General features: G+C 38.6%; 1 protein-coding gene across 2 annotated transcripts in view; it reads right to left on the minus strand.

Moving 5' to 3' along the window:
• The window catches only part of LOC135778734 (neural-cadherin), a 300,864-nt gene that overhangs the window by 64,903 nt on the left and 208,878 nt on the right, over positions 1 to 27,083 (minus strand). For both annotated transcript variants that reach the window (XM_065289259.2, XM_065289258.2), the window contains exons 21-22: positions 15,292 to 15,518; positions 6,001 to 6,278 (exon numbers count right to left, since the gene is read on the minus strand). In XM_065289259.2, the coding sequence (XP_065145331.1) occupies positions 6,001 to 6,278; positions 15,292 to 15,518 (505 nt within the window). The remainder of the gene's footprint in view (positions 1 to 6,000; positions 6,279 to 15,291; positions 15,519 to 27,083) is intronic.

Raw genomic sequence — 27,083 nt, forward strand, 5'->3', positions numbered from 1 at the left:
GGGGCTAAATGTACAGTATACACTAATGCAAGCATGTCTATATAAACTTTAGAAAAATCATAAAGCATTCAACTTATGCTAGCTCTGAGCTTACTTTTATGGTTGTTATACCAACCAGTAAGTCAATTACTTTACTTTTGGCACTGTTGCTGCGGATATCGAGCGTTACGTTGAAGTCTTATATTTAATCAACACTAAATATGCCAAAGAGGCTTATTAGAAAGAAGGTCACCAGTACAGTGTTAACTATGATATCAATTCCGTTGAGCTAAAGCTCATCCTACAGTATAAAACAGTTTTTATAAGCAAAATTATTTAATTTAATTACATTAAATTCAGTTCTTCTTCCTCCTTCCTCTGGTAAGTCATGATTATTTGTTAAGCAGTGCTGATCATCTGAAATGCTTCCACTTAATTAGCCTTAAATTAGCACTGAGGGTCTTTCAATTTACTCCTGTTTTACATCATATCATCTGTACTTTATAAACAAGTTCCAGATCTTGCTTATTAAATTTTTTTTTGCTAAATCTTTTCCGTAGCTGCAAATTCATCTATAATTTGCAAATGAGAGTTTTTATTATTTTACCACTGGTTGCAGTAATAAGAATTTGTCTGCATTATTTCAACAGGGCTTGTGATAATGAGACATTTTTGCACTATTTTTAACAGAGGTTGCTGTAATGAGAAATTTTTTGCATTTTTTTAACAGAGGTTGCAAGTAATGAGACATTTTTGCATTATTTTACCAGAGGTTGCATTAATGAGACATTTTTTGCATTATTTTAACAGAGGTTGCATTAATGAGACATTTTTTAATTACTTTAACAGAGGTTGTAGTAATGAGACATTTTTTGGATTATTTTAACAGAGGTTGCCGTATTGAGATCATTGTGGCAGGATTATTCAAACAGGCATTTATAGTCTAAGTAAATGTGCCTGTCATTAAACACTTGCAGATTTAGGGCCCCGTTGTCTAAAGCGCACGGTGCACGGTCTAAACGAGCGTGTACGATTTCACTTTTGCTAATTTAACGACGGTAAAAATGGTTTATACGCCAAGCGCACAGCCTAAAGGGGTTGTTCTTCTCCTAATGAGTAATGGGTGTGTTTTGGGCGTAACGTGCAATAAACCAATGAGAGTCTCAGCTCTCATCCCCTTTAAAAGCCACTTGCACCTGTTGCCATGCCACTTCACTATTTAGATGATGGAATCTGAAAAATGAAAAACCAAGCAGAGGAAGAAGGCCACTAGTTTAAGATTAATGTAAAAAATTGTGTTTTTATTGAAATTGTTATTTTTGGGATTAAAACCTAAAGTCATTTTCTTTCAGTCATAGAAGTACAAATAGCATGCTTTTAACTGCATTAAATGTATTAATATCCTACATAATCATTGTAATCTCCTAAAATAATTCGCAAATATGCAAGAAAAGGTTTGTATAAAAATACTTTATTTGTAACAGAGCCGTTTCAGCACCCGGACAGCGCCATGTTTTTTTTTTTTTTAAAGCATTACTTAAAAATGTTTCTCATCTCTTCATATCAACAGGTACTGAGTCATCATATACAATAAATCTGTGGGGTAGCATTTAAAAAACATTTAGAAACACATGCATTTGTTTAAAGCATTTATTTACTTACCAGGCTACAGCTGAAGCAGCTCTTTATGCCTTCTAACATCTCATAATTGGTCCTCATTTATGTCCAGGAGACTCAATATTTTTTTTTACATTTTAATCCTTTAATTTTTTCATATTTAAAAGCGTTTTTGTGCTGCTGCGCATCCACGTGTGTGATAAGCAAACCAGTGTTGTCGTCCCGTTTATAGGCGCATATCACAAACGCACTGATTAAATAACAAAAACATTCTTGCGGCATTGACTTTAGAGCAGGTTTTTGTTGGTCAACGGCGTAGTCTATTTTATTTGCCTCAAAACAGCAACGTGCCAACAAAATGCGCCTGAACACACCTCGTTTACAGACCATAACACCCATGGGCACAAAATTTAGCGCAAATGCATTTGCTTTTAAAACAAAGTGGCGCTAAACGTGAAAATTATCATTGCGCTGGGTTGAAACTAGCAAAAGACACTTGCGTCGCGCATTGTGCTGGGTGTATAGCCCTTAGATTTGTAAATCTATTTCATATTTAATGTAAAGGTGCATGCGTACAACCGATTAAGATCACATTTTGATTCTATTTACACTATATGAAATGCAGGTATAACAGACAGTTAAGCTAAACACTTTAGGGGGTATAATACATTGAGTTTTCAAGAAAACTGTGAATTAATCTGCAACTGTCTTAACTGACACAAAAACAACCAGACAGTGTGTGCGGGTACCATGTACATACGAAAGAGATGTCAATCTGCCAAAGCAAGATGTTTTTGTAAAACAATGTCACGGCAATTGTTAATTTTCATATGTAACTGTATATGTTAGATAAACCATCCTATATAAGATCATTCAGCTATATAATTTAAAATGAAATCCGTACATTTCATCTGAAGAAGACTAAAAGGTTGACGTAACGCAAATGCAACTGTGAAGTTGTTGCCTTCTGACACTATTAGGATTAGTGGAGGGTTTGAGGCATAAAGAGCTCTGGCTCACAGCATCAGCTCACCACATTACATGCTCAGTACATCTGACCGCTCTGAAATCCACAGCTTTACTTTCTTCTTTTAATTAAACCACTGAGAGTAAATGAATTTCTCAATATTTTGCAAGGTGATTAAAATGGGGTGTTTTAAAGTCTGGACATATGTCAGAAGGCAGTGGGCAACCATGGCGTGTGCAAATTTGCAAAATGTTGGGGAAAAGGTTGCATGAGATGAGAGCGAGTGAGGTGGTTGTTTTGTGAGTTGTTTGTGTTTTTATAGGGAAGGTTCACCCAAAAATAAAAATCATGCCCTTATTTATTGACTCTAATGGCCTTTTAAACCAGTATGACTTTCCCTTTTCCTTGTTACATATAGGAGCAATTCTGAAGAATGTTGACCATTTTTTCACATAATAAAAGTAAACTGTCAGACATTAACATTGTGTGTTGTGGTTAATAGAAGAAAGTCATAAAGCAGAACAACATAGATAGCATTGAAAATAAACAAAATAAAATTTGGTTATAGAGAGAAAGCAAAGTCCCTTTAGTCGTGCCACTAGGCCATGTTTACAACGCCTCCGGGCAGTTATTTCAGTCATGCGAGACTAAAGTCCTGTCTTAACTCTAAAATTGTGGTCTATAATCACTATTAAATAACATATTGTGCTCAAATTGTGCTTAAAAACAGAAGTCTTTTCAGCGTACGCCTCATGTGACTCTGTATAAACCCCGTCCACCATAGAATCATCAGTCTTTATTGATTGTTGATTGGTTCTTTTACCTAAAAGGTTAGATTTCTATCACCAGAGCGGCCATATTGAGCATTGTTCCCTATTCATAGTGTGGAATTTAAGTATTCAATCCTGTTTCACCCGGTTTCTTTGATTCAGGTCAGCAGTCACACAGAAACAATTTGCAAATGTGAATGTATGTGAGTTTATGTGAATGGAAAGGCCAATTTGTGATAGGTTTGTATGTGTGCGTGTGTGTGATGGGGGTAGTACTGCGGTCTTGATAGGTGGGAGGCTCACTGAGGTAAACTGTCAACAAATAAATTATACAATAGGCAAATGTGCAATTTGGTTTTTCTAAATGACCCCTTTGGAAGATGTCAGGCTGATATTTATGATACGTTCATTGCTCTGCATTTTTAATTTGCCTGTAGGAGGGAAAAAATCCCCCATATCATAAGCAGCCATTAGAACCCATCTCACATCTGCAACCACATCTCGGATATCATTAGGAGCTTCCACACGGCAGCTGCTCTGTTGATTTGGCTCTAATTCAATCCATACATTCTCAAACACTTTTATAAATCACCGCTAATCATCCAGCAGTGCCCTAACATCGAATTTTACAGCCATAGCTTTTATTTGTATTCTAAATGTGTGTAGAATATAGAGACAAAATATTGTTGATGGAGTAAAATGTCGCACAAAAGTGTGGATGTTTCCATATTTGTTTTCATATTTAAACTTGCTAATCACTTAGCAATATACTTTTAAATCTTACTTATGTGGCATATAAGCAGAACTATTAAAAAATACAAAAACACATGCCTTTGCTATTTTGGATCTTACAATCCCCTTTATCCATTAGTTCCTGTTTGGCTGATGAAGACCTGCTATCACTCTTTCAGTATTGATCACTGCATTACTGATCATGGTGTGTAAAGTCAATAGCCTTTCTCTTTCCAATTAACATAAGAACACGCAATTATTTCAGACGACTCACTATGGCTATTCAAATCAAACTTGCAAATGCATTTGAAATACGATGCTTCTAGATCAGAATATAGTATTCTATATATCTTGTTAAACAACATGGCTCATCGTTTCATCCTTTCTATTAACTCACTGGCTGTGGTGTACACACCTTGCTGCTTGGAAACAGAACCTTGAACACTTTCAGAAAGTCTTAGATAAAGTCATGAATCCCCTGTATGGGCCAATTACAGCGTTGGCTGAAGAACTTCACTAGCGATGGAGCATTTATTATTATTATCTTACGGCTGCCAGGTTTTCGTGTTCTCTTAGACAAAAATCCCTCACCTAACAATTATGGCAATCTCACCGCTCCTGCAAACCATTCCAATCCCAGTCACTCAGTATTGTTATTCGGTGAAGTAAATCAATATCCACGTCAGGACCGGATAATTTAATAACATGGAGAATGAAAGACTCTCTCCCTCAAATTTGTAAAAAAAACCTCAGAAGTGGATTGAATTAGACTTAATAATGGCTTGAATATTGTGAAATAATCACTTGATAATGTGGCGACTACATTATCAAAGAAAGCTAGAGCAAGAGAGGAGCAATAAAGCAGCACAACTGGAGCTAAGTATACATATGCATTGTTATTTTTATTAAACATACTCAACCTAAAGCATCATTGGTCCCGTACACACTGCATATGAATTCAGTTTTCACTTCACCTTTTAATGCTTAATCCTGGTCTGTACACACACAGTTCAGTAATTTACGGGACTGACAACTTCATTCTACAACTGAATTAACTCCCTCAAAATGCAGGTAGTGGCAACCGCATTTACAGAAACTCTGAATAGTGTGTACATAACCGAACTGAACAACTAGTAATTAATTATGTGTTTAAACGTGCATCATGGACATGAAAGATCTCTCTTCTGAACAAATAAATGGTTAGAAATGGAAAAAGTCTTCTGTATGTGCGGTTCAGAAAATGACAGAGGCACCAGCATTTCCTAACTAGTGTTGCCAGATCTTGCACTAAAAAAAACAGCGAACAAAAAAATCCAATAATAATCCGAAATAAATCCAAATTCTTTACCTAAAAGATCAAATTATTGGGACCGGCACCTTAACACTTTAATAACACCAAAAACTTGATCCCTTCATAAGCCAAAAGCCATAAACGGTTAAGCGCTAAAATGGTATGCGAGTTCAAAAAAGACGAGGACCTGGCAACACTGCAAGAGCGCGAGTAGCCTCACAAATGCGTACAATACACAATGCCAAGATAGAGGTTTACTGCAAAACATAATGCCTTTAAATTATTTTGGTCAAAGCTGTGAGTGATAAGCACGCGAGACATTGCTATGGTTATCTCTGTGTCAATCATCACATTTTCGGGAGTCATGTTCCGTACAGACATGTAACGAACATTTAGGGGATTCACTCCTGCATTTAAATGCGGTTGTCACTCCCGAAAGTTTGCAACGTGTACGAGACGATTGGGTGATTTGTTTAGTTCTTGCACATGTTCAGTAACATGCTTCAGACTTGTAATGGAAGTCTACTGCATTTTATTGCACACTGTTGTTTTGTTGCTTAGTTTACAACTCACTTTTCTCTATATGTTAAGTGAAATGGGAAAGTTCTCTTTCTTTTCCATGGGTAAAACCTAAACTCTCTCACCTGTATCCACTCTGCGTGTCCACACAGACTCCTCCGTTGTGGCAGGGGTTTCTGGGATAGACGGAGCAGCCCTGGTGAAAGTGTTCACGTGCCGAACAGCTGCAGACAGCTGTAGCTTCCACGGTCACGGATACCAGCGCCATGCTGCCCGAGTCGACCACAGCTGGCTTGTCAGTCACACTCAGATGGCTGGTACAGCCCCCTCCTCCTCGGCAGTCGGCATCCACACACTCATCTACATGAACCTGGGTCACGTTGACCTGAAGAAAGGATTGTAGCTGGAGAGATAGAAAAACAGAGAGAGAGAGGAAGGGCAAGATTGTTTATTGCTAGTAAAACGTGCCAAAATGGTGAAAAAAATAAATAAAAACGATTTGGAAAGAAACAGAGAGAGTCAAGAACATATCTGATATCCTCAAATTAGCATACAAATAGCAAAACAAGTCACAATTTTACAAAAAAGGTCCCAAACTCTATTTGTTTCCATTGCTTTCAGGCATGAAAAGCGTTCTGAGTGCACCATTGCACACTCACTCTATTTCATTCTTGGAGACATAAGCACTCCAGAACCCATCAGCCCAAGCGCTTTTCGACAAGCACATAAACGACGTACAGATTCCCATAGATATGTCCACAGGGCTGCTTCTTAACTTCCACACAATTTATTCAAATCTAACATTTGAAGTGGAGCGGCTTGCTCAGCTGTGGACTGAGCGGTTACACAGTGATTGACCAGTCCTCAACTAACCCATGTGGCCAGACAACACTTAAGTGGAAATGAGGGGGTGAAGAGAGAGAGAGAAATAGAGAGAGTCAGAGGTAGAGACAGAAGACAGATAGATAGAGACGTTCAAGACGAGAACTCCCCCAAGATTACTGTAGCTTGGACTTATTTGCACTAATAGACACTATTTTGACTGGGATGTGGATTGGGGAGAAAACACCTGTGTGGGTATTTTCCACACAGGCAGCTGTGACAGAGGGCTGCTGGAGATTGATGAGGTTGCTTTTGTTGATTTTCTGTGTGATCACAGACTCAGGAGAATGTTTGAGGTGGGCAAAAAGATGTGGTGCAATGCACCCAAAAAATGTAAAAAGCAATGTCATAACGTGTTCTTGTCACGGTTGGAAAAATTCAGGATTTAAGAATTGGCTGTTTTTGAATTGGTAAAATAGGAAGAGAAATTTAAAACAGCCACGCAGCTTAATGCCTGGGACACACTGGATGACTTTCAAACCTTGAACAATTTTAAGTCCATGGGAGGCCACAGACATAAAGACAATTTTTAACAACATAAAGCTCGGAAAGCTCACACTAGATGATTCGATCAGACTGTAACGATTTCACAGTGACACAAGATGTAACAGAAACGCAAGATCAAAGGTGACTTGACAAATGTTGTGACAGTTCTTGCTTGACACATTATGAAAGCATTTGTACTATTGCCATAGTTGATACAAGTCAATATTTTTTTTTTGTACTCATCTTTCATGTCATGTTTGAGCCATAAAAGCACCCAACATCATGTTGAGGCTTACATGCTTTGTCGGATGTATTTTTTGATATTTATGATTTGGGATTGGGGAGGCTCCGATGCGTTCGGGAGTAGCAAAATAATCACAATGACAACACAGTATTCGTGATTCTCTGAAAATGGTTCTCTGAATAAGTTTTGAACACTCACATACTGTACCGTGAACATGCACACTTTATTTCACAATAAGACATGAGCATAGAATTCCGATTTGTTGGCTCTATCAGATTTTTTTGACGCCCTGCTTACATCATCTTTTAAAAGCGACTCGTATCCGACATAAGCATTAACACTAAACACTTGGCAATACAATTCAAGGTAGACATCCTGACCTGGAACAGCTTAAACCACAGAGTAAAATGTTGCGATATGCAATGGACAAAATTATTATATACAAGAATATAGAGCTTTATTGATGTAAGAAGACATAAAACTTCAACATGTGATTGTCATTTGCTAGCGTTGCAGTTTCAATGACGCACGACATCCGACATGGAAATCCGATCAGTCCGCTTACATTTCAGATGCAAATGTATTTATCCGATTTACAGTATTTTCACATATGAATGAGGCCTAAAACTGATTGGAGGATATCAAAATCTATGCGCTTTTTTCCTGCTTACACTGAAAACAAAATTATTAATTGAATTTAATCAATTTTTTAAGGTAAGTGGTTGCAATCAATTTATTTAAACTACATTTAAACAAAAAATATTAGCAAAGTAAAATAAAATATAAAACTTTTGTTTAAAGCTGTAGTCTACGATGTTGAAAATCGGTCGAGAAAGCCTGAGACGTTAGTAAGTTTTAAAAAACTCATCCCGCCCCTCTGTGCTACCTGATCCCTCCCACCGGGAAACGACATGAACAACGTCACTCATTCAAGCTGTGATCACTGGTATACATCAGAACAGAGATTTACCGAGCAGTAAACACATAAAGCCTTGAACGAAAGAACTATTATAATTATGATTGTAATTGACGTTATTTACTTTCACAACAACGTTTGGCATACGTTTCCCCTCCTGAGCTTCAAGAAATGACTTTATAAATATAATTACTTTGACCCGTGATACGCGATGCTAAACGGCTAACAATCCAATGCCGACCGGCAGCATGAGCATGTTGTCAAATTGATAATACTATATTTATGTAACACCTCACACAATCTTTGTAAATATAATTACTTTGACCCGTGATATGTGATGCTAAACGGCTAACATTCCGATGCTGACTGGCAGCATGTTGTCAGACTCATAAAAAGATATTTATGTAACACCTCACACAATAAAAGTATAAATAAATGCGTACCTGTTCAACAAAAAGTCTGCCGTGTCGGCGTCGGTTTTCAGCCCCAAATCTCCCTGAAGCTTCCTCCAACGGTCAATGGCGGACCCTATATTGATTCTACTTAGAGTCCTGCGTTTTTCAATTTTTTCAACCTCTGCTCTTTCTTCAACAGACTTCCTTTTTCTTCCAACCTTTACTGTAGGGACAAGCAGGGGCTGCTTGCTGCTGTCGTTTCGTTTTTTTTCCATTAGTGAGATGTTGCTGCTTCGCTAGCTACCATACACTGACACAAATTTCATGTCGCAGGCAGGAGAGGGGCGGGGTGGTGTGCGATGGGGTGGAGACGCGAGCACGAGGTGGATTTTCAAATGTAGCAGGGATTGGATGAGAGCAGTTAACCAATGTAAGCTGTCCGGCCGGACATTTTACATTGGTCAACTTATCTGCTATCATACACCCAATAGACTGAATGGATTTTTTTAATTCTTTTTTCTCTTCATATTGTTAGGATTTTACTGTAGAACCATAACCAGCATCTAAACGAGGTTATTAATAATGAACAATCTTTGAAATCGTAGACCATAGCTTTAAATGTAGCTTAAATAAATTGATTGCAACCACTTACCTTAAAAAAAAAATTATTAAATTCAATGAATCATTTTTTTCAGTGACACGTCCTTGGGTAATATCCGATTTGTGCCAATTGAGGGAAAAAATCAAAATTGAGTCACTTCGAACAGGCAGTGAAAATGCAGCCAAAATCTCTCATTAAGTTTCATAAATATTTGTATTCGAGAGTGACACTTTACTGCACTGCACGATCCTCACATGGATCCGATCGAGAAGTTGCTGTGAGGACACACACACACAAACATTGTTAAACTTTCACCCACACTTGGCTCCCTCATTCTTTTCTCAGGGTTGTTGGACTTTCTGTAAAGTACACACGCATTCAATCTTGAGATCCACAACAGCGCGCATGGGCCCGACTCCCACGTGCATGCTTACTTGAGGGGGTGATTTGCAAGTATTACCTTGGAAGTTAAACAATGCAACACTGAGGTCTCACATTTCATTTGCACTCAGAGACACCTAATAAACCACTGCCTAATACGAGCTAGTTAGGTTCAGGTAACAGAAGCCTACCGTTACTCCCACGACTAATCCTTTTTCTGGACGCTCTCATTTCTCTTACTGTCACTCTCTGGTTTGTTCTTCTCTCCTTCTCCTCATCCCTGGAGGAAAGAATGGAGTTTCGTCTCGGCCTCCTGCTCGATGCAACTGTCAGCTCATTTCTCACAGATCGCCTAGGCACCCATTGGGAATTGAACTACAATACCCAGAATTCCCTGAGGGTGACTATTCCACAGAGAATCCATGATTGTGCAGAAGGACACCCAAGAGATATACAGGGGACGTATTCGGAGCTATATTAATTAGGATCTCGCAAAGAAACAATGATTTTTATACTATCTTTAGATTTTAAAGGGAAACACCACCATTTTCAATATTTTAATATGTTCTTACCCCAAATTAGATGACTTAATACCTACCTATCTTTTTTCAATGTGTACACTTAAAGGAATTCTTTATCCAATTTACATATGAACATATTATTAAATTGGGTCACCTATGTAGTAGAAATGTGAAGTTTTTTTTTTTTTTTTTTTAGAAATGTGTGCCTTCTATGCAGAGAATAGCCTGAAAATGTGTTTTTGGGCTCCTGTGGATGAAAAACACCAAATCCCAGAATCCATTGCTTCACTGCTCTACGAGGCCATGCCTACCGGTTCGAGAGGGCAGGAGGGAGGGACATTCAACTAGGCTAGCTACTAGCAAGTTTATCCGAAAACTGAAATGACACCGGTTAAATTGTGATAAGTTGCTTTGTACTGGGATGTACAGTCAAAACCAGGAAAGGACAAGCAGTAATTTTCCATCATTTGCCGGTTTGGACGGTTTATATAGATGTAAATATAACAACCATAGCTCAGCTGAAGGACGTGAAAAACAAACAAAACACTTGCTTTATACTCTGGCCTCCATTTCTCCCTTTTTTGTATATCAATTTGTCCGTATCAGTATTTTCTTTCTACCATGCACAAATAAAAATTGAACTTTTGCGGTAATTGTAACAATGAGCACACAAACACACCAAACCAACAATTACTAAAAACACACACAGGTTATCCACGCGCACTGCACTAGTTCATAAAAAGACATACCTGTATTGTGAAACACAGCGTCAGTCGTAACCAAAGGCAAGTTTGCGTTTCTGAAATGTCCATACTAAGCGATCACAATATAACATCCATTTGTGTATTATTCAGCGTATTACGTATGATAAATATTTGTATTACATCGGATTTATTATAAAATAATCAGTAAGCCCCAGCTCGAGTCTGGCTCGCTTCTCGGCTAAAGCAGCTGCTTCAGCATCATCTTGTTTCCTGCTGTATTGCGGCTAGTACGTGTAGCCACAAGGATCGGATTCGCGGAACAGATTTTCAAAATCCCCTTATCGTCTTCAAAACTAAGATAGCTGACACTTTTTATTGCCTTTTGTTATAAATATCTACTTTTGAAAAGAGAGAGCCTTAGCGAAGATTCAAGATGACTGACTCTTCGTTTTGATTCTTACATTTCCGAATGTACTCAGCAGTCCAACCCCTATGGGCGGGTTGAAAACATGCGGAAATAGCTCCTACTATTGGCTGTAGTCTTTGCCTCTGGCCAAAAAGTCCTCCGATGACGCAAAAATCATCATTTTGTGTCATCAGAGGACTTTTTTCCCAGAACCAAAATACAGATATCTCTCCTCTCAGGGGGACATAAGGGAGGGAAACACTATCATTCAGAAATACTGCCGGGTTTCTACCGATACAAAGCTGAATGCTAAATCGATGAAGTATCCCTTTAATCTTTGTACAGCGCATCATAAATGTGTTAGCATTTAGCCTGGCCCCATTCATTCCTTGGGATCCAAACAGGGATGAATTTAGAAGCCACCAAACAGGGATGGATTTAGAAGCCACCAAACACTTCCATGTTTTCCCTATTTGAAGACTGTTACATGAGTAGTTAAATGAGTAAGTATGGTGGCTGGTGGCACAAAATAAAAAAATTTTAAGCGAATAAAAAATGAAAACTAAATTGTATGGCGGAAGAGCACTCAAGCCGAACGTATACTAGGGACGTCCGCGTATGCATTCTGTCCGCATGACGTCATTTTCGTCATCATTAGGGTCCGCGGTCGTCAGGGCGGACCGTCCGCGTGCAGTGCAAAATTTGAGACCGCGCGGACAGTGCGCGTACAGTCCGCGTACAACAGTGCATGCGCGTGAAAATATTTTGACAGGACACTCCACTACAAACAATTATACAAAGGAAATAGACAGCATTTGCACACACACTGTCGTTTTTCTTCTTTTCTTCTTACTTCTTCCAAGAACAGAAAGCTGTGGAGCATGTTTGTTTGATTCCTGTTCTTTGTTGACTTGTTGTTTGTTCTAAACTGTGTTTGCAATGGTGGATCGGTTACCTTTCTTCACCTATCCTAATGTTTTAATGTACTGTAAATGTCACCAAATCAGTGCTGCCCTGACAGCCTGGTAGAGTAATAATTTGAATAAGAAATCAGTTGTATTGCGTATAGTGTCGAACGCGGCCATCCGCGTGTAGCCGCGGGGAGTGTACTTGAAAAGCTGCGCGGACGCGGAAAAAAGGTATACCCCGGCCTTTAGTTTGCAGCACTTCGACCTCAGGCGCAGTAATATTGACAGAAGTTTGAGTAACAGTCTTTAAATAGGGAAAACATGGAAGTGTTTGGTGGCTTCTAAATTCATCCCTGTTTGGATCCTAAGGAATGAATGGGGCTAGGCTACATGCTAACACATTCACTACGCGCTGTACAAAGATTAATTGCATGCATTGAAAAAAGATAGGTATGTATTAATTCATCTAAGTTGAGGTAAGAACATAGTAAAATATTGAAAAACGGCGGTGTTTTCCTTTAAAACGTATCAGCCTTTTAAATAGCAAGGCCCAGTCAACAAATCAGTTTTACTAGATTTGTGATGACATTAAGAAAATTTTAGATAAACCTACGTGTACACACAAACATCCACACAGGGAAAACAGTACGAGGGTCTGTGATTGATTTCTGCTCCCCGCTCACAGGCACAAACCTTCAGGCTGGACCAATGGCCATGTTTCATTTTTATGATTCAGTACAGGGTGTGTTTCTTAAGCATATTTTATATTGAAAAATGTTCTCAAAAATCCCCAAAGGGTGTTTTGCTACGAATCAGTCTGGGACGCAGAGAGGACCAAACCCGATCCACATGATACCACCTTACATGGCTGAGGCTTTACAGCCTGATCTCTTTTCTTCCAAAAGCAAACCTGACAAAACAACACTAGCATAAAAGAACAGGCGATTGATGGGAGCTGCGTTGCTGTATGGCACTTAAGGTGCAACAAACTAACTAGTAATTTCAAAATTATTCTGAGCGAAATAAAAAGGGGAAGAATAAAACAGCAAAGCATAGTGTGGGTGTTTGAGAGTCAAAGACTGAATGAAGTCGAACAAAAGGGCAGAGGCAAAATGCAAAACCCTTCACAATTGACATGTAATTACAAAGACTTGTGCAAAAGCAGAGGTGATGAGATGTGTGTTTGAGAAAGGGCAGTGTGAAACGGCTCTGGCAGAGAAGATCCAGCCAAAGCATTAAAATAAATGTATGTCCTTTCCTCTGTAATGTACGCTCTGAATAGAGAGGAGGATTCAGTCGAGTCTGATTAAGCTCTAATTGTTCTTTTCATCTTCGCAAGCTCTCTTACCGTTTCGACCCGCTTACTACTCAGGTTCTATTTCTAGATTTTGCCCTCAAGCTTTATTCTGAGTATCTGATCCAAGACTTACAAGAAGGTTTCTGGCTGCAATTTTTTTTAGGTTTGTCTGCTAAAGACCCCTTTAAACTTTTATCTTCACACGTTCACCATCAGATTTCAGCACAAACATGCCATCAAACAGCAAGCTTTTCCAAAAACGTTTTCTTGTGTTTTCCTTCTCTCTGTTTATCATTGACTGCTACTCTTTCATCAGGACTCCCTTTCACCATAGGGAGACTTTGTTCTGTTTTCATTTTTTAACTTTGACACAACAATGTGTTTTTGTGCCGCATCTGACACTTCACAAGGCGTTTTGAGCGTGTGTATATTGCAAAGGGGTGTGTTACAGGGCAAGATATGAGGGTGAACCCCTGGGAAATGTGCGATGTGCGCCAAAAATCTGTTTCGCCCATCCTAGCAGGTCCGCAGGGGAATCCTGAGTTCTTCAAAGTGCGCGTTTGGCAGCTGCGGAGGGAGTTGGAAAGCAGGGAGAAGAGATAGGACTGGTGAAGATCACGGTGGTGCATTAAGAATCATTTAAAAGTGGCTTCTGTGTGTCGCTCCCCTGCTGTTTTTCGGTAGCTCTGTTTCTCTTTCTCTACTTGTAAGCCGACATCATGCGCCCCGCTTGACACATTCAGCGCACTGACATGTCAGTGAGTTCAACCGTCATTAGTGCCAAAAATAGAAAAACACAATTACGCGGGATTCAGAGGCAATGGCGTATGCATGTAGATCAGAACTTGAGCATTCGCTGGTTGATCTCTCCTATACCACACCACTGACAATGCACATGCGTTTCCATCATCGCTTTAAACAAAATCATAGCAATTTTGGTTCGTTAAAATAATATCTTTTCATTCCCTGTCCTGAAATCTCTCCAATTACTATAGCTGGAGACATACGACTTACTTTCCATATCAACGAGTTCATCTGTAATTAACTCTCTAAATGTGCACTTTCTTTTTCAGCAACTTTGGGCTCTGAGTAATGGAAGCAGTCGCTGGACACGCAAGCAAATGAGACAGATTGTGAGAGTCCGCTTTACCTCCTTTCACAAAGTTTTATCTCGCTTTTCTCCAGGATTAGACGTCCAATCATTAATAACCCCTGGCTTCCATCAGCTCCCCAATTCACCATCTTAGCGTTTATAACCAACCGAGCCATTCTCAAGCTTCTCTGCACTTCATAATTGAATCTGATCAATGTTTCTGCGAGCCTGACGCATTCAGATTCAGACCGGCTGAACGTTTTCACTTCACATTCACATGGCTCCTTTACTTTTAACAACATATCTACTCTAAAGTAGAGGAGAGCTTAAGTCTAGAGTAGTGTACATGAATAAAGAGCAAAAGATAGACTGGTGACTTGAGCTTTAAGCTTCATTGATAATGTACAAAGAGATACAGGTTAATACACCAGGTCTTGACACTTTATGAATTAGTGAAAGTAAATGTAATCTGCGCTTCATTCCATCTAAAAGAGCTAATGCTTTTAGAGTGGTTAACAGGTGGATAGAGAAAACAGGCTGATACAAGGTCACCCATAATAACATCCCGTCAAAAAGCCTTACTTTCTGTTTATGAGCAGCGAGGTATCCGTGTACTTTCTCGGCCCTGAGAAATGGGACGTTGTGAATGTAGAAGCGCACATCCAGAGTCCTATCCCGCACCTCTGCCAGACTGAAAATGTTGACGTCGTCTGCTCCAACAGAGAGCATGTCTGCCAAGAAGTCACCCAGCAGCTCGTACCTGCTCTTCAGATTGCCACGACGTTCCATGAACTCGGTGGCGGAAATGTCTGTCAGAAACAGAAATATACAAATATATGACACATGAGAAAACAGAAGCGTAGAAATCTGACCCGAGCTACAAGAACCCCAGAGCATGCAGGAAGGGAAAAAGCTGCTCCATTTTTAATACACCATAGAACAGAGAGCTCATGAAAAATGCATGGTCACGTTTTCGACTCGTCAACACATCCTCTCGTCATTAAGTGAGGTTAGTGCCTGCCAGTGGCTGTTCCCTCAAACTCCAGCTGACATGCACTGTCAAAAAAAGTCTAGAGCAAGAGTTCGAACTATTGCATGCGTCAAGTCTTTGTCACTGTGGTAATGGGTTTCCTCACTTTACTGTTGTGGTCACAGTTCATGGCACGTCAAAAATTTGCCCCAGCCTCTGAACGTCGTGAGCATACAGTATCGTGACCGTTCAACTTTTTGGTTTTGGAGGTGTGATTTTCTCCTACAGCCGGTGGACTGTTTTAATTGGGATGCTTACACTTCAGTATGGGACTGTGAGGGCACTGAATGGTAGCCTCAGGGGAGGTGTTAGACCAGCTGAGAGAGATTCCATGCACAGTCTGTCCCCAGGCTGAGTCAGCCTCCCTAGGGTCCAGTTTTAGAGAGTGGCAGGGGTGTTATGGCTCACATTGACACTTCACAACTCACAAAAGCAGAAGGGCATGTTTGAGGAAATTGGAGGCGATTTTCCAGCTTAAATAACAACTGTGACATGGGAAGATGGTCTGAACCGGACTCAGTGGTGTCAGTGACTTTAGCTTTCACCCCTTTTTTGGGAAACCATAGGAGGTATTACAGTATGTTCTGCAAGAATGAAACAGACAACATTTAACTACTTAAGTTGTTTTAAATTCTTAATGCATTTGAGTTACAGTAACTCTGAGGGAAAAAACGACTAACAGGATCCCAGTAATGTTCAGTCATTTATTTACCGGCATCTCATGCTAAATTCATTACTGTGCTTAAAAATAGAAGACATATGATACATACCATAATGAGTACGTAAGTGAAATGCATGCTTTGTTTAATGTATACTGAGCCCCGAGAAATACAAATGTGCCCTACTCTTTAACATGTACAGTACTTTTATCCAAAGCGACTTGCAGTGGTAAAATATTTAGCATGAACTTGCTAACGCAATGCTCTACCACTGAACTACACTTGAGCATCTTCCTTAACATTTTAACTGCATATTACTTTCAGTGAAGAAATATAATGCATATAATTAAATAAAATGACATATACAACAGGAGTTGTATCTTTTATTTTGAAATTAAGAAATGGTTGTAATATAATATATAAAATGTTACGATGAGACATGTAGGCTTTATTGCAATGCAATCTTTGCCTGTTCAATCAGAGAGAAATGGCCACCTCATAGATTCACAAATAAAGCTTTAAAACCTATTGAGTACATACAGTATATCTGAACACAGGTTACGAGGCCATTTGTAAGGACTTTTGAAAACCCCTTGAGTTGATAAATATACCTAAGTGCCCCACCAGTCAAAAAGTTTCAAAAGATGGCAGACAGATATATCTGTATTCATGTCTTGCATCAGCTAAGGTCAACGTTCATGACTTCACAACAAGAATGTAATAGCAAGCCGGAAACTGCTCAGCAATCTCTCATGGTATGCTTTTCACACCTGGATAATGCTTAAGAATTGTTGAATATCTCATGGACATATGAGTCAAAATGACACTTTTTGTATAAGTTATCCTATATCTGGAGTAAAATGAGTAGGGGAGAGCAGGGGCGAAAGTAAAATTTTTCAGAAAAACTTAATTTTAAAGGGATACTTCACCGATTTAGCATTCAGCTTTGTATCTGTAGAAACCCGGCAGTATTACTGAATGACCATGTTTCCCTCCCTCATTTCCCCTTGAGAGGAGAGATATCTGCATTTTGGTTCTGCAAAAAAGTCCTCCGATGATGTAATATGACGATTTTTGCATCATCGGAGGACTTTTTTGCAGAACCAAAATGCAGATATCTCTCCTCTCAGGGGGAAATGATGGAGGGAAACATGGTCATTCAGTAATACTGCCGGGTTTCTACAGATACAAAGCTGAATGCTAAATTGGTGAAGTATCCCTTTAAGACAGATATATTTTTGCTGTGGTCAATAACTCACAAGTGTGGTCTATCAATACCAGGTGGAATTTTGAACAAATGTACAACAGCTTCAGTATAATTTCACTTTGAACATAAGTAGGGATGCTCCGATCGATCGACCGCCGATCGTAATCGGCCGATAACGGCATTAAATGACGCGATCGGCACTCGCTAAATTTGCCGATCTCATGAGCCGATCTTTCTGTTTACTTTTGTCATCATAGCGTTCAAGATGCGGCTGCAATTAGAGACCATTTTACACAGTGCGAGCATTTTGTAACCCGTTGCTCATGTGTGACGTGCAGATTTGGATCTCTCTCTCTGCCTTTACAGAGATATGCGTATTTTCTATGAGGACGCGCTCCGGTCCTCAGCGCGATGCGTCTTCACATCCCTATCAAACAGCGTATACAACACATATCTATCTCGGACAATTGCATCCTCATGCAGAAAGTTTATTACTTGCATTCGTTTTAAAGTTTTGAAGGTTTAAACTTCCATTTTCCTCACAGGTGCTCTTGTTTGCGGACACCCGCCGCACGCATACTGTACACAGCAGCCGGTCATCAGTGCACGTGAACAGAGCGATCTCTCCTACGTCTTAAAGCTACAGTATCCTAATTCATCTCTCAATAAAATTACTCTCTGCTCATCAGTGAAAAACTGTTGTACTTCATATGAATGCGTGTATATTTAATTCATACAGTAAAGACTGAAGTGTTTTTTTTTTTTACTTTTAACAGACATAAACCTTTTTTAAAGGCATATTACATTTCTCTTTGCAAGAAGAAATATTTGTTGTGCTTATTTATTTGATTCTCTATTAAAACAATAATATACCTAATTTATAGTTAGTTTCATTTCTACAAATGCTGCAAACTCTGCTAGATTATAGATAAAAGATCATGATCTTGGTGATCGGTAATCGGTGATCGGCCCCAAAAATGCTGATCGGAGCATCTCTAAACATAAGTAGCACATTGTTACTTTTGACCCTGTCAGCTGGGACGAAATAACACACAGGTTAGTCAAAAGTAACACAACAGAACAAGACAGATGTTAAACTTGTTTTTAGTTAATATACATGACTATGACCTTGTTTAACTTTTTAAACACTATAAAATTTTATTAAATCAAATTAAAATAATATAAAATTCAACATAATGCAACAGTATTAGCAGCGAGACAAAAGTAACAAGTGTTACTTGCGTCCTGATAGGAACTCCTGACATTTATACCCGATTTACTTTTATTTAAAAAACTCAAACTTCAGGATGTGTTAAAGCACTAAATAACCGTAGATTGATCAGTACTGTAACACATGAAACCAGAAACACCACAGATTATAAGAAATAAAGACCGCTTTAGGAATTTACTTATCATGCTTGAAAACAGCTTTTCGGACCTACACGCGCAAAGCGGTAAGAAAATATCACGATATTTGACAGCTCTGTCAAGCGTTGCATGCTAAAGATGATGTCATAGTTTGGAATGCAAATGTTGTCAGGGCTCTGAGGAAATCGCTTTGTTAATTTCGCTCCGCTTTAATTTCGCACCGATTCTCCCCTACATCAAATATTCCATTTACAGGAAAACTTGGTTTATATTTATGGTGAGGTTTTTCTCTTTTAAAGCATAGATGACTTGTCATTCCTGTAGGAAATGAATTCTGCTGTGTATCAGGCTATTAAATTGAATGTCTGGGCATCTGAGTGTGAGCTGAAATTGAAGTATGATAGGTAAGTTTTGGAAAGGTCTCTAGTCAACATCCTAATTCAAAGACAACAGAGATGATAGAGCAGAACCTAAAAAAACATTACACGTCATGCTCGAAGACCTACCAATCTGTCAGAATTATGTGTGGGCCAAGGCTCAAAGATGAGCTGAGCTCATGCCAAATTACAACTTATTTGCAGTTATTGCCATCAAGTGTTATCCGACCAGATATTAGGTTTTAGAGGGCATTTACTTACACAGAGGAGATCGAAGTCTATGCTAACTACCTCCACTGAAAGAACAAAGCAGACATGCTACATTGACTTCATGCAGTTTTCCGTTTAGTTTGAGAATTGCAGTCATTTAGCTTCGCAATTATAGATATTATCATAAAGGAGGCATTTTTAAATGACAATATATTTCTGCAAGAAAGTTGAGGTAAATTTAATGTTACATATTTAACTCTACACCAAAATAAGGAACAGTGTCTGAGAAACAAAAAAGCAGTCGATTAACTGTCTACATCTTTGTCTAACTATCTATAATTTAATTTTTACAACTCATGCTTCTGGAGTTTATTGTCTACTAAACATTTGGGGAAAGGTGCAACCCAAATACACAACAGCACAACATATTGGACATGCACTAGTCATTTTTTAAATTTTAATTTACACAGTGCATCTACACCAACCAAAGTCTATAGCACAAGTTTACAGGAGTTTATGTCCATTTATTATTGTAGACAACTAGCTATCAGGACCCCACGCAACAGACACCTAAACATTTTAGAAATGAATCATTAGCTTTAAAGTGTGTCAATCAGTTTGGCATAAGGTGGGGGCAAGGAAGGAAACAGTGATTATGTTCGGAGGGGCAGGAAGGGTGTCTGTCTGCTCTCATCATGAGCTGTGCATGAAGAGGAGACTCATCATGACAGCTGGGAACAGCCTCACACTTGGCTTTGATCCAAGCCCAGATCAAACCAAACCTGCTTCCATTCCCACGGGCGTTAGGCAGAATATGTGCTTAACGCCTTTTCTGGATGTTAAACACAGATACACACAAAAAAAAAACATGCAGAGGACAGAAAATACATAGTGCATATAAAGAATTTATGTCCAACACATAGGAATGCTTGCATGAGAGATGAACACGGTGTAAAGCAAACATGTATTTAGGTAAGCAAGACAAAATGTTTAAAATCTGCATGCATTTCAATCTGTCAAATGCATTTATCATGTACCAAAACCACGTCTGCAGCAAAGCAACAAAGAGAATATTTATACCCCTAAACAGATGGAAACGCACACAGATGCACACACACAGCTTAAATGAAAAGTTTAGACAGCACTGGCTTAGAGGACAGTGTGGCATGACTGGCAGTCAATACATCTTTGTGCGTTGGTGAGCTAACCCCACCCAATAAATGCCAATGTTTTCCCAATTTCTCTCTTTGTTGACAAGCCTCAGGGTAAACCACAATGAGGATCAAAACTTGAGACATTTTAAATGTTTTAAAGATAAGTCTGAACTGGTTAAGCAGTCAGAAGCCTCAAATGTTCAACCTCAAACAGCCCAGAGCTCTTTATGTTACACGTCTTACAGAATGTTGGAGTTTATGTGTGAATCTGTGCATGCTCTTTGTGTTTGTGTGAGTTTGTAGACGTGTGCTCATTCACTTATCTCCATGAGATAGCATGGAGGTCTAAAGAACCGCAGTACCAGTTTACCTCATATTTCATGTTACAATCAGTTTCCTTCACAAGATGCAAAGAACAAACTATAATCTCAAAGCAGCAGCATTAGGACAGGTCTTACGAGTCTCCACTGTCTGCAACATTTGCTCCCGAAATGGGATTTTAAATGTCAAGGAGGCAGTAAATAGTACAAAAGACGAACATCCAGTTAGGCCAAAAATTCAGGGCTCCAGGGAAATTAAACAGCGAATGTATTTGACATGAACATTAACACACACACCTCCACAGGCTGATGTCATTTTCACATACATTATAACAATCCCTGTAGTACTAGCTGGCATGCTGGCATTGAAAATTTGAAAATTTCAGTGAGATGATGTAACAAGCAGAGTGACAATGTAAACTAGATATGCAATTCCCAAGGAATTACCAGTGCATGAAAATGCAAAAAGTTGATTGACAGAAATGTAAAAGAAATTTAGTCTAGTAGTTTACCTGGCTGTTGACATGTTTTAGTGTGAAGCTAGCATGATTTAAAAAAGTTATCATGATGAAATATGATGCTAGCATGATTAGCATGATTCAGCATGACGTTAGCATGATGCTAGCATGATTAGCATGAAGCTAGCATGAAGCTAGCATGATTAGCATGATGCTAGCATGATTAGCATAAAGCTAGCATGATTAGCATGAAGCTAACATGATGCTAGCATGATAAGCTTGAAGCTAGCACGATGCTAGCGTGATTAGCATGAAGCTAGCATGAAGCTAGCACGATGCTAGCATGATTAGCATGAAGCTAGCATGATTAGCATGAAGCTAGCACGATGCTAGCATGATTAGCATGAAGCTAGCACGATGCTAGCATGATTAGCATGAAGCTAGCACGATGCTAGCATGATTAGCATGAAGCTAGCACGATGCTAATATGATTAGCATGAAGCTAGCACGATGCTAGCATGATTAGCATGAAGCTAGCATGATTAGCATGAAGCTAGCACGATGCTAGCATGATTAGCATGAAGCTAGCACGATGTTAGCATGATTAGCATGAAGCTAGCACGATGCTAGCATGATTAGCATGAAGCTAGCACGATGCTAGCATGATTAGCATGAAGCTAGCACGATGCTAGCATGATTAGCATGAAGCTAGCACGATGCTAGCATGATTAGCATGAAGCTAGCACGATGCTAGCATGATTAGCATGAAGCTAGCACGATGCTAGCATGATTAGCATGAAGCTAGCACGATGCTAGCATGATTAGCATGAAGCTAGCACGATGCTAGCATGATTAGCATGAAGCTAGCACGATGCTAGCATGATTAGCATGAAGCTAGCACGATGCTAGCATGATTAGCATGAAGCTAGCATAATTTGCATGAAGCTAGCATGATGCTAGCATGATTACCATAAAGTTAGCATGAATTTAGCATGAAATTAGCATGATCCTAGCATTATTAGCATGATGCTAGCATGATTAAGATGATGTTAGCATGATTAGCATGAAGCTAGCATGATTTAGCATGAAGCTAACAAGATTTAACATGAAGCTAGCATGATTTAGCATTAAGTTAGCAAGATTTATTATGAAATTAGCATAAAGCTAGCATGAAACTAGCACGAAGCTAGCATGACTTAGCATGAAGCTAGCATGAAGCTAATATGACCCAAAGACCCAACCCCCATGTCTCTATGATGTCCGGATCCAGAGATATAAGGCTTTGTTTATTATGTTGCTAGGCTGCTCATATTTGGTTGCTAGGGGCGTGGCTTAATACCTCAATAAGGATGGTGAGAGACTGATTGGATGCCTGAGTAAAATGAGCCCACCCCCATGTCTCTGTGACACTGTGCTGCAAAGATATCCATCTGGGCATTTTATAATTGCAGTCTATGGGAGATGTTGCTAGGGTGCCCAAAATGGTTGCTAGGGGCGTGGCTTGATAGCTCAATAAGGATCCTAAGGGACTGATTGGATGCCTGAGTAAAATGAGCCCACCCCCATGTTTCTATGACACTGCGCTGCAAAGATATCCCATCCGGGACGTTTTTAGTTCCTTATATGGGCATGATTCCTGCCCCATTATAAGTCTATGGGGAAATTTGGGGACCTCTTACACCCCAGGGGTACAACTTACACCCCATTGTGAGGTATGTTCTTACAGAGCCTGCCAGCCTCTTCAAATGTGGCAAGTCACAAGTTTCTGTGAAATTCTAGGTCTGAGCTACGACTCGTCAAAGTTTGTCTCCATGTTAAGTCAATGGGATTTTTCGGCTGCTTTTTCGCCCCTGGGGCAAAGACCGTACCCCCGATCGCTTATAAAAGTCATAGCACACTATTCCCGAATAGTCCGCACGTTTGAGAGTTTGAATGAAGTTTCTAAGTTAAGCGGTTCGAGCCGTATTAATTGCGGAAATTTGGTTGGAAGAATAATAATAATAATAATAATAAAAAGCCCAGTAAGAACAGTACAGCGCATTTTCAATGCACTGTAATTATGTCTGGTTACATCACTAACAAACTGTCCTCCTGTAGCACAACTGTACAGTACGAGGTCACAAACATCAGGGTTTTGTTTCCCAGGGGACACACAAACAGTTACAAATATTATGTACCCATTAAATGAAATTAATAGTATAATACAAATAAAACACACCTTATTTATAAATGTAAAATACTGTACTTTAAAAAGGTCACGTTCTTCCTGATCCCATTTATCAGATTTTTGTTAGTGTGTGATGTTGCTGTTAAAACATAAACAATACCTGATAAAGCTCAAATTTCACTGCCAGGCGATATTTTCTTTAACAGAAGTCACCTTTCAAAGCCTACAGCGAACGGTCTATATCCCTCTACTTCCTGGTAGATGTCAATATCAGAGTTTTTGACTAAACTCCGCCCACAGGAATACGTCAGTCGCCAGCTTTGGCTCAAACGTCTCTGCTAAGCTAAGCTGCTTTCGAATCACAACACACTAAACAAACTAAACAATCAGAACTCGTTACGTATTTCTAAAGGAGGGACTTCATAAAACAAGGAAGACATCAGCTCATTTTAATGATAAGTAAATTGTGTAAAATACTGCATTTTTTACACATGAAAGTACACAGTGGTGGCTCGTGACTGCTCATCCGAGGGGTGCAAATTCAAAATGTGTGTTCGGAGTGTCGTGTATTGCTCATGTTTTCAAAATATGCGTTTGCTGTGTCATGTGAACCATGTGTGTCACAGTGTAATGTTTTATGTTGTTCATCATTTTACTTTCCAAACAAAACTACATTTCATCTGCCATAAAACATTGAAATAACCACACACATATTCTTTATCTACTATCATTTATTGGGCAATGAACACGCATACAAATTTGATTACAAACACTCACCAGTTTCCATTTTCCAGAACCAAACCTGGGCAATGTACAACCTGGGACTTTTATACATTTACCATGCTGGGCAGCCATTTTGGTTGTGACATAATATGGGTCACCAGTTCATGCCTGTATAAAAGTGTTTTGTTTTTCTGTTTAAAGTCTTAATGGTTGTTTGATATGTGTGTGGAATTTTGTGTTTGTACTTATTTATTTTCATTAATGTATATTTTGTTGCCCATGCATGTTTTTATAGTCAGAGGAGAAACCCCCACCAACTTCAAAATGGTTTGGTCCTGGGGTGGAGCTAAGAATTTAAAATGGCTCCCACACAGTCACTCAGGGTTAGTGATGATGGGAGAAATGAAGCTTTTCGAAGCTTCGAATCAATTGAACCAATTGCTTTGAAAATTTATTCAGTTTTTCGAAGCAGTTCGAAACACCACACACGCTGGCGACCCCTGCTGGTTAAAATAGTGTAAAAGCAGATATGTCCAAACATTTTACAATTTTTTTAACAAAATAATAGCAAGATTTTAATTGAAGTAGGTTTAAAAATTATTTAACTTAATTAAGACATAGTTAAAAGTCTATTATGTGTTTTTAGTTTAATTTAGGGCAAACAAATCATTAAAACTAACTACCCTTTTAATTATGCACATTTTTGTCATTAAATCTGTCTATAAACAAAAAGTTGACAAAATGGCAGTGTTATTAGTCAGAAGGATAAATGTTTTATGAACTTTCATAATAAAACTGACCCGAGTTCACCTAAACATATTAGACACTGGTCATGTGATCATGTGAATATACTCCCTTAACAGTAAACTCTGATTACGCATGAGATTATGTGAGTATCTGGCAAACCCTTTAGACGCATCTGAAGCTGGTATTTATTTTGACAAGACATGTGTTACACATAGATTCACTTGGCGCACAGAGCACATATTTTGAAATTACGAACCACACACATGACGGGCTACTGTACATACATACATCTAGCGCCCTTGAAAAAAGAAATCACTGGCCACCACTGGTGAAACATGAACACATTATATTGTGCACTGTAAACAAATCAAAGCTTCAGGAAGAACGGGACCTTTAAATATTCTAAATACTTTTAAATAAAAAAACTTATGCAACAATATGAAATATACTGTAATAAAATTGGATAAAATCATTTATCAAATGCATAAATGTATAATGGTTTATGACATGCTTGTATGGGCACTGCACTGTAAAAAAACCTTATATTGGCACAAAATATGGGACAAATATCCAATTGCACAGCCCACAGTGAGATTATAGATAAAGCTATTAAAAAGCAATAAACTCTGACTATTTTTTAAGCCTCACTTAATCCACTAAAACAGTTTAAATTAGAGTCTGAAGTGGATTTACAGAAAAGAGTTATTTGCATAAATACACACATTTGTTAAGTTAAGCACACTTAAAGACAATGACAGAAAAGTCTGTTTAAGCACGTTCATAAATTAAAATGTTTGCTAAAACAAGCATGTGCTGTACAACATTAACAAATGCACTTATAAATGAGCTAAGAAAAAAAATGCACTTTCTGTGCCTTCCATAAATTTAGCTGCACTGCTGAAATCAGAGAAATCTCTTTATAGGTTTATATGAGTTTGCTATTGGCTAACATTTTATATTCTGTCTCTGCGTCTCCCACAAGGCCCTTTTCCCCCACTTTAATAACCTTAAGACTACAAAATCTTCAGGAAATAGTGCATTTTCAGAAGTCATCTCTGCACACTCTTGTTTTCATTAAAATGCTGGCAGTCAAAATGTCATCGCCAAAGTCAATATACCTACAAGTTTTACTGCCACAATATGACAATATCAACACTAACTCCTGATTTCAAAATCCAGTCAATCAAAATATTTTATCGTCTTTGACAGAGATAAGCAATGGACATACTTTACATCTACTGTACTGTAGGCTGTGGTTCAAACAGAGCTCGGTTCATTATGAGACGCCATATAATTTAAGCCACATTAGTTGCATTACAGGTGACAGCGTTGTCCGAGTATCAACATATACAGTAGCACATTCTGTCTGTTTCCCATCACAAATGTTACTCCAACACAATTAAATTATTACATTAAATAGAGACATTAGCATGGGCAGAGGCTGAATCAACTTTAGGGTAAGGCAAATGCACTTCCTCCTTTAAGGATTTCCAGACACCTGTGGTTTCAACCTCACCTGGCAACAACCTACACCTCCAAGCAAAAAAGCTCTGGATAAATTATTTTTATTAAAGTGGCTTCATTCACAAACCACTTTTAGTGGGCATAGATTAAAATATTTCTCTTTAAATTCTTCCACAACAAAACTATCTGCAATATGAATATCTAAAACAAGGTAATACTTGAACAAGATAAATAAAACCTTCATCTCCTAAACTCAACAATCTCTGAGAAAGAAGCTATCCCTTGCTCATCAATATATATATATATATATATATATATATATATATATATATATATATATATATATATATATATATATATATGTATATATTTAATTATATGTTCACAAAATACACGCAAGACACTTCCTTAACAGTAAACACTGATTACGCATGAGATTATGCGAGTATCTGGCGAGTGTCCCTCGCTGATCAATATATATTAATCAAGG

The sequence above is a fragment of the Paramisgurnus dabryanus genome, chromosome 2 (assembly GCF_030506205.2).
Source record: "Paramisgurnus dabryanus chromosome 2, PD_genome_1.1, whole genome shotgun sequence".
Classification (NCBI taxonomy): Eukaryota; Metazoa; Chordata; class Actinopteri; order Cypriniformes; family Cobitidae; genus Paramisgurnus; species Paramisgurnus dabryanus.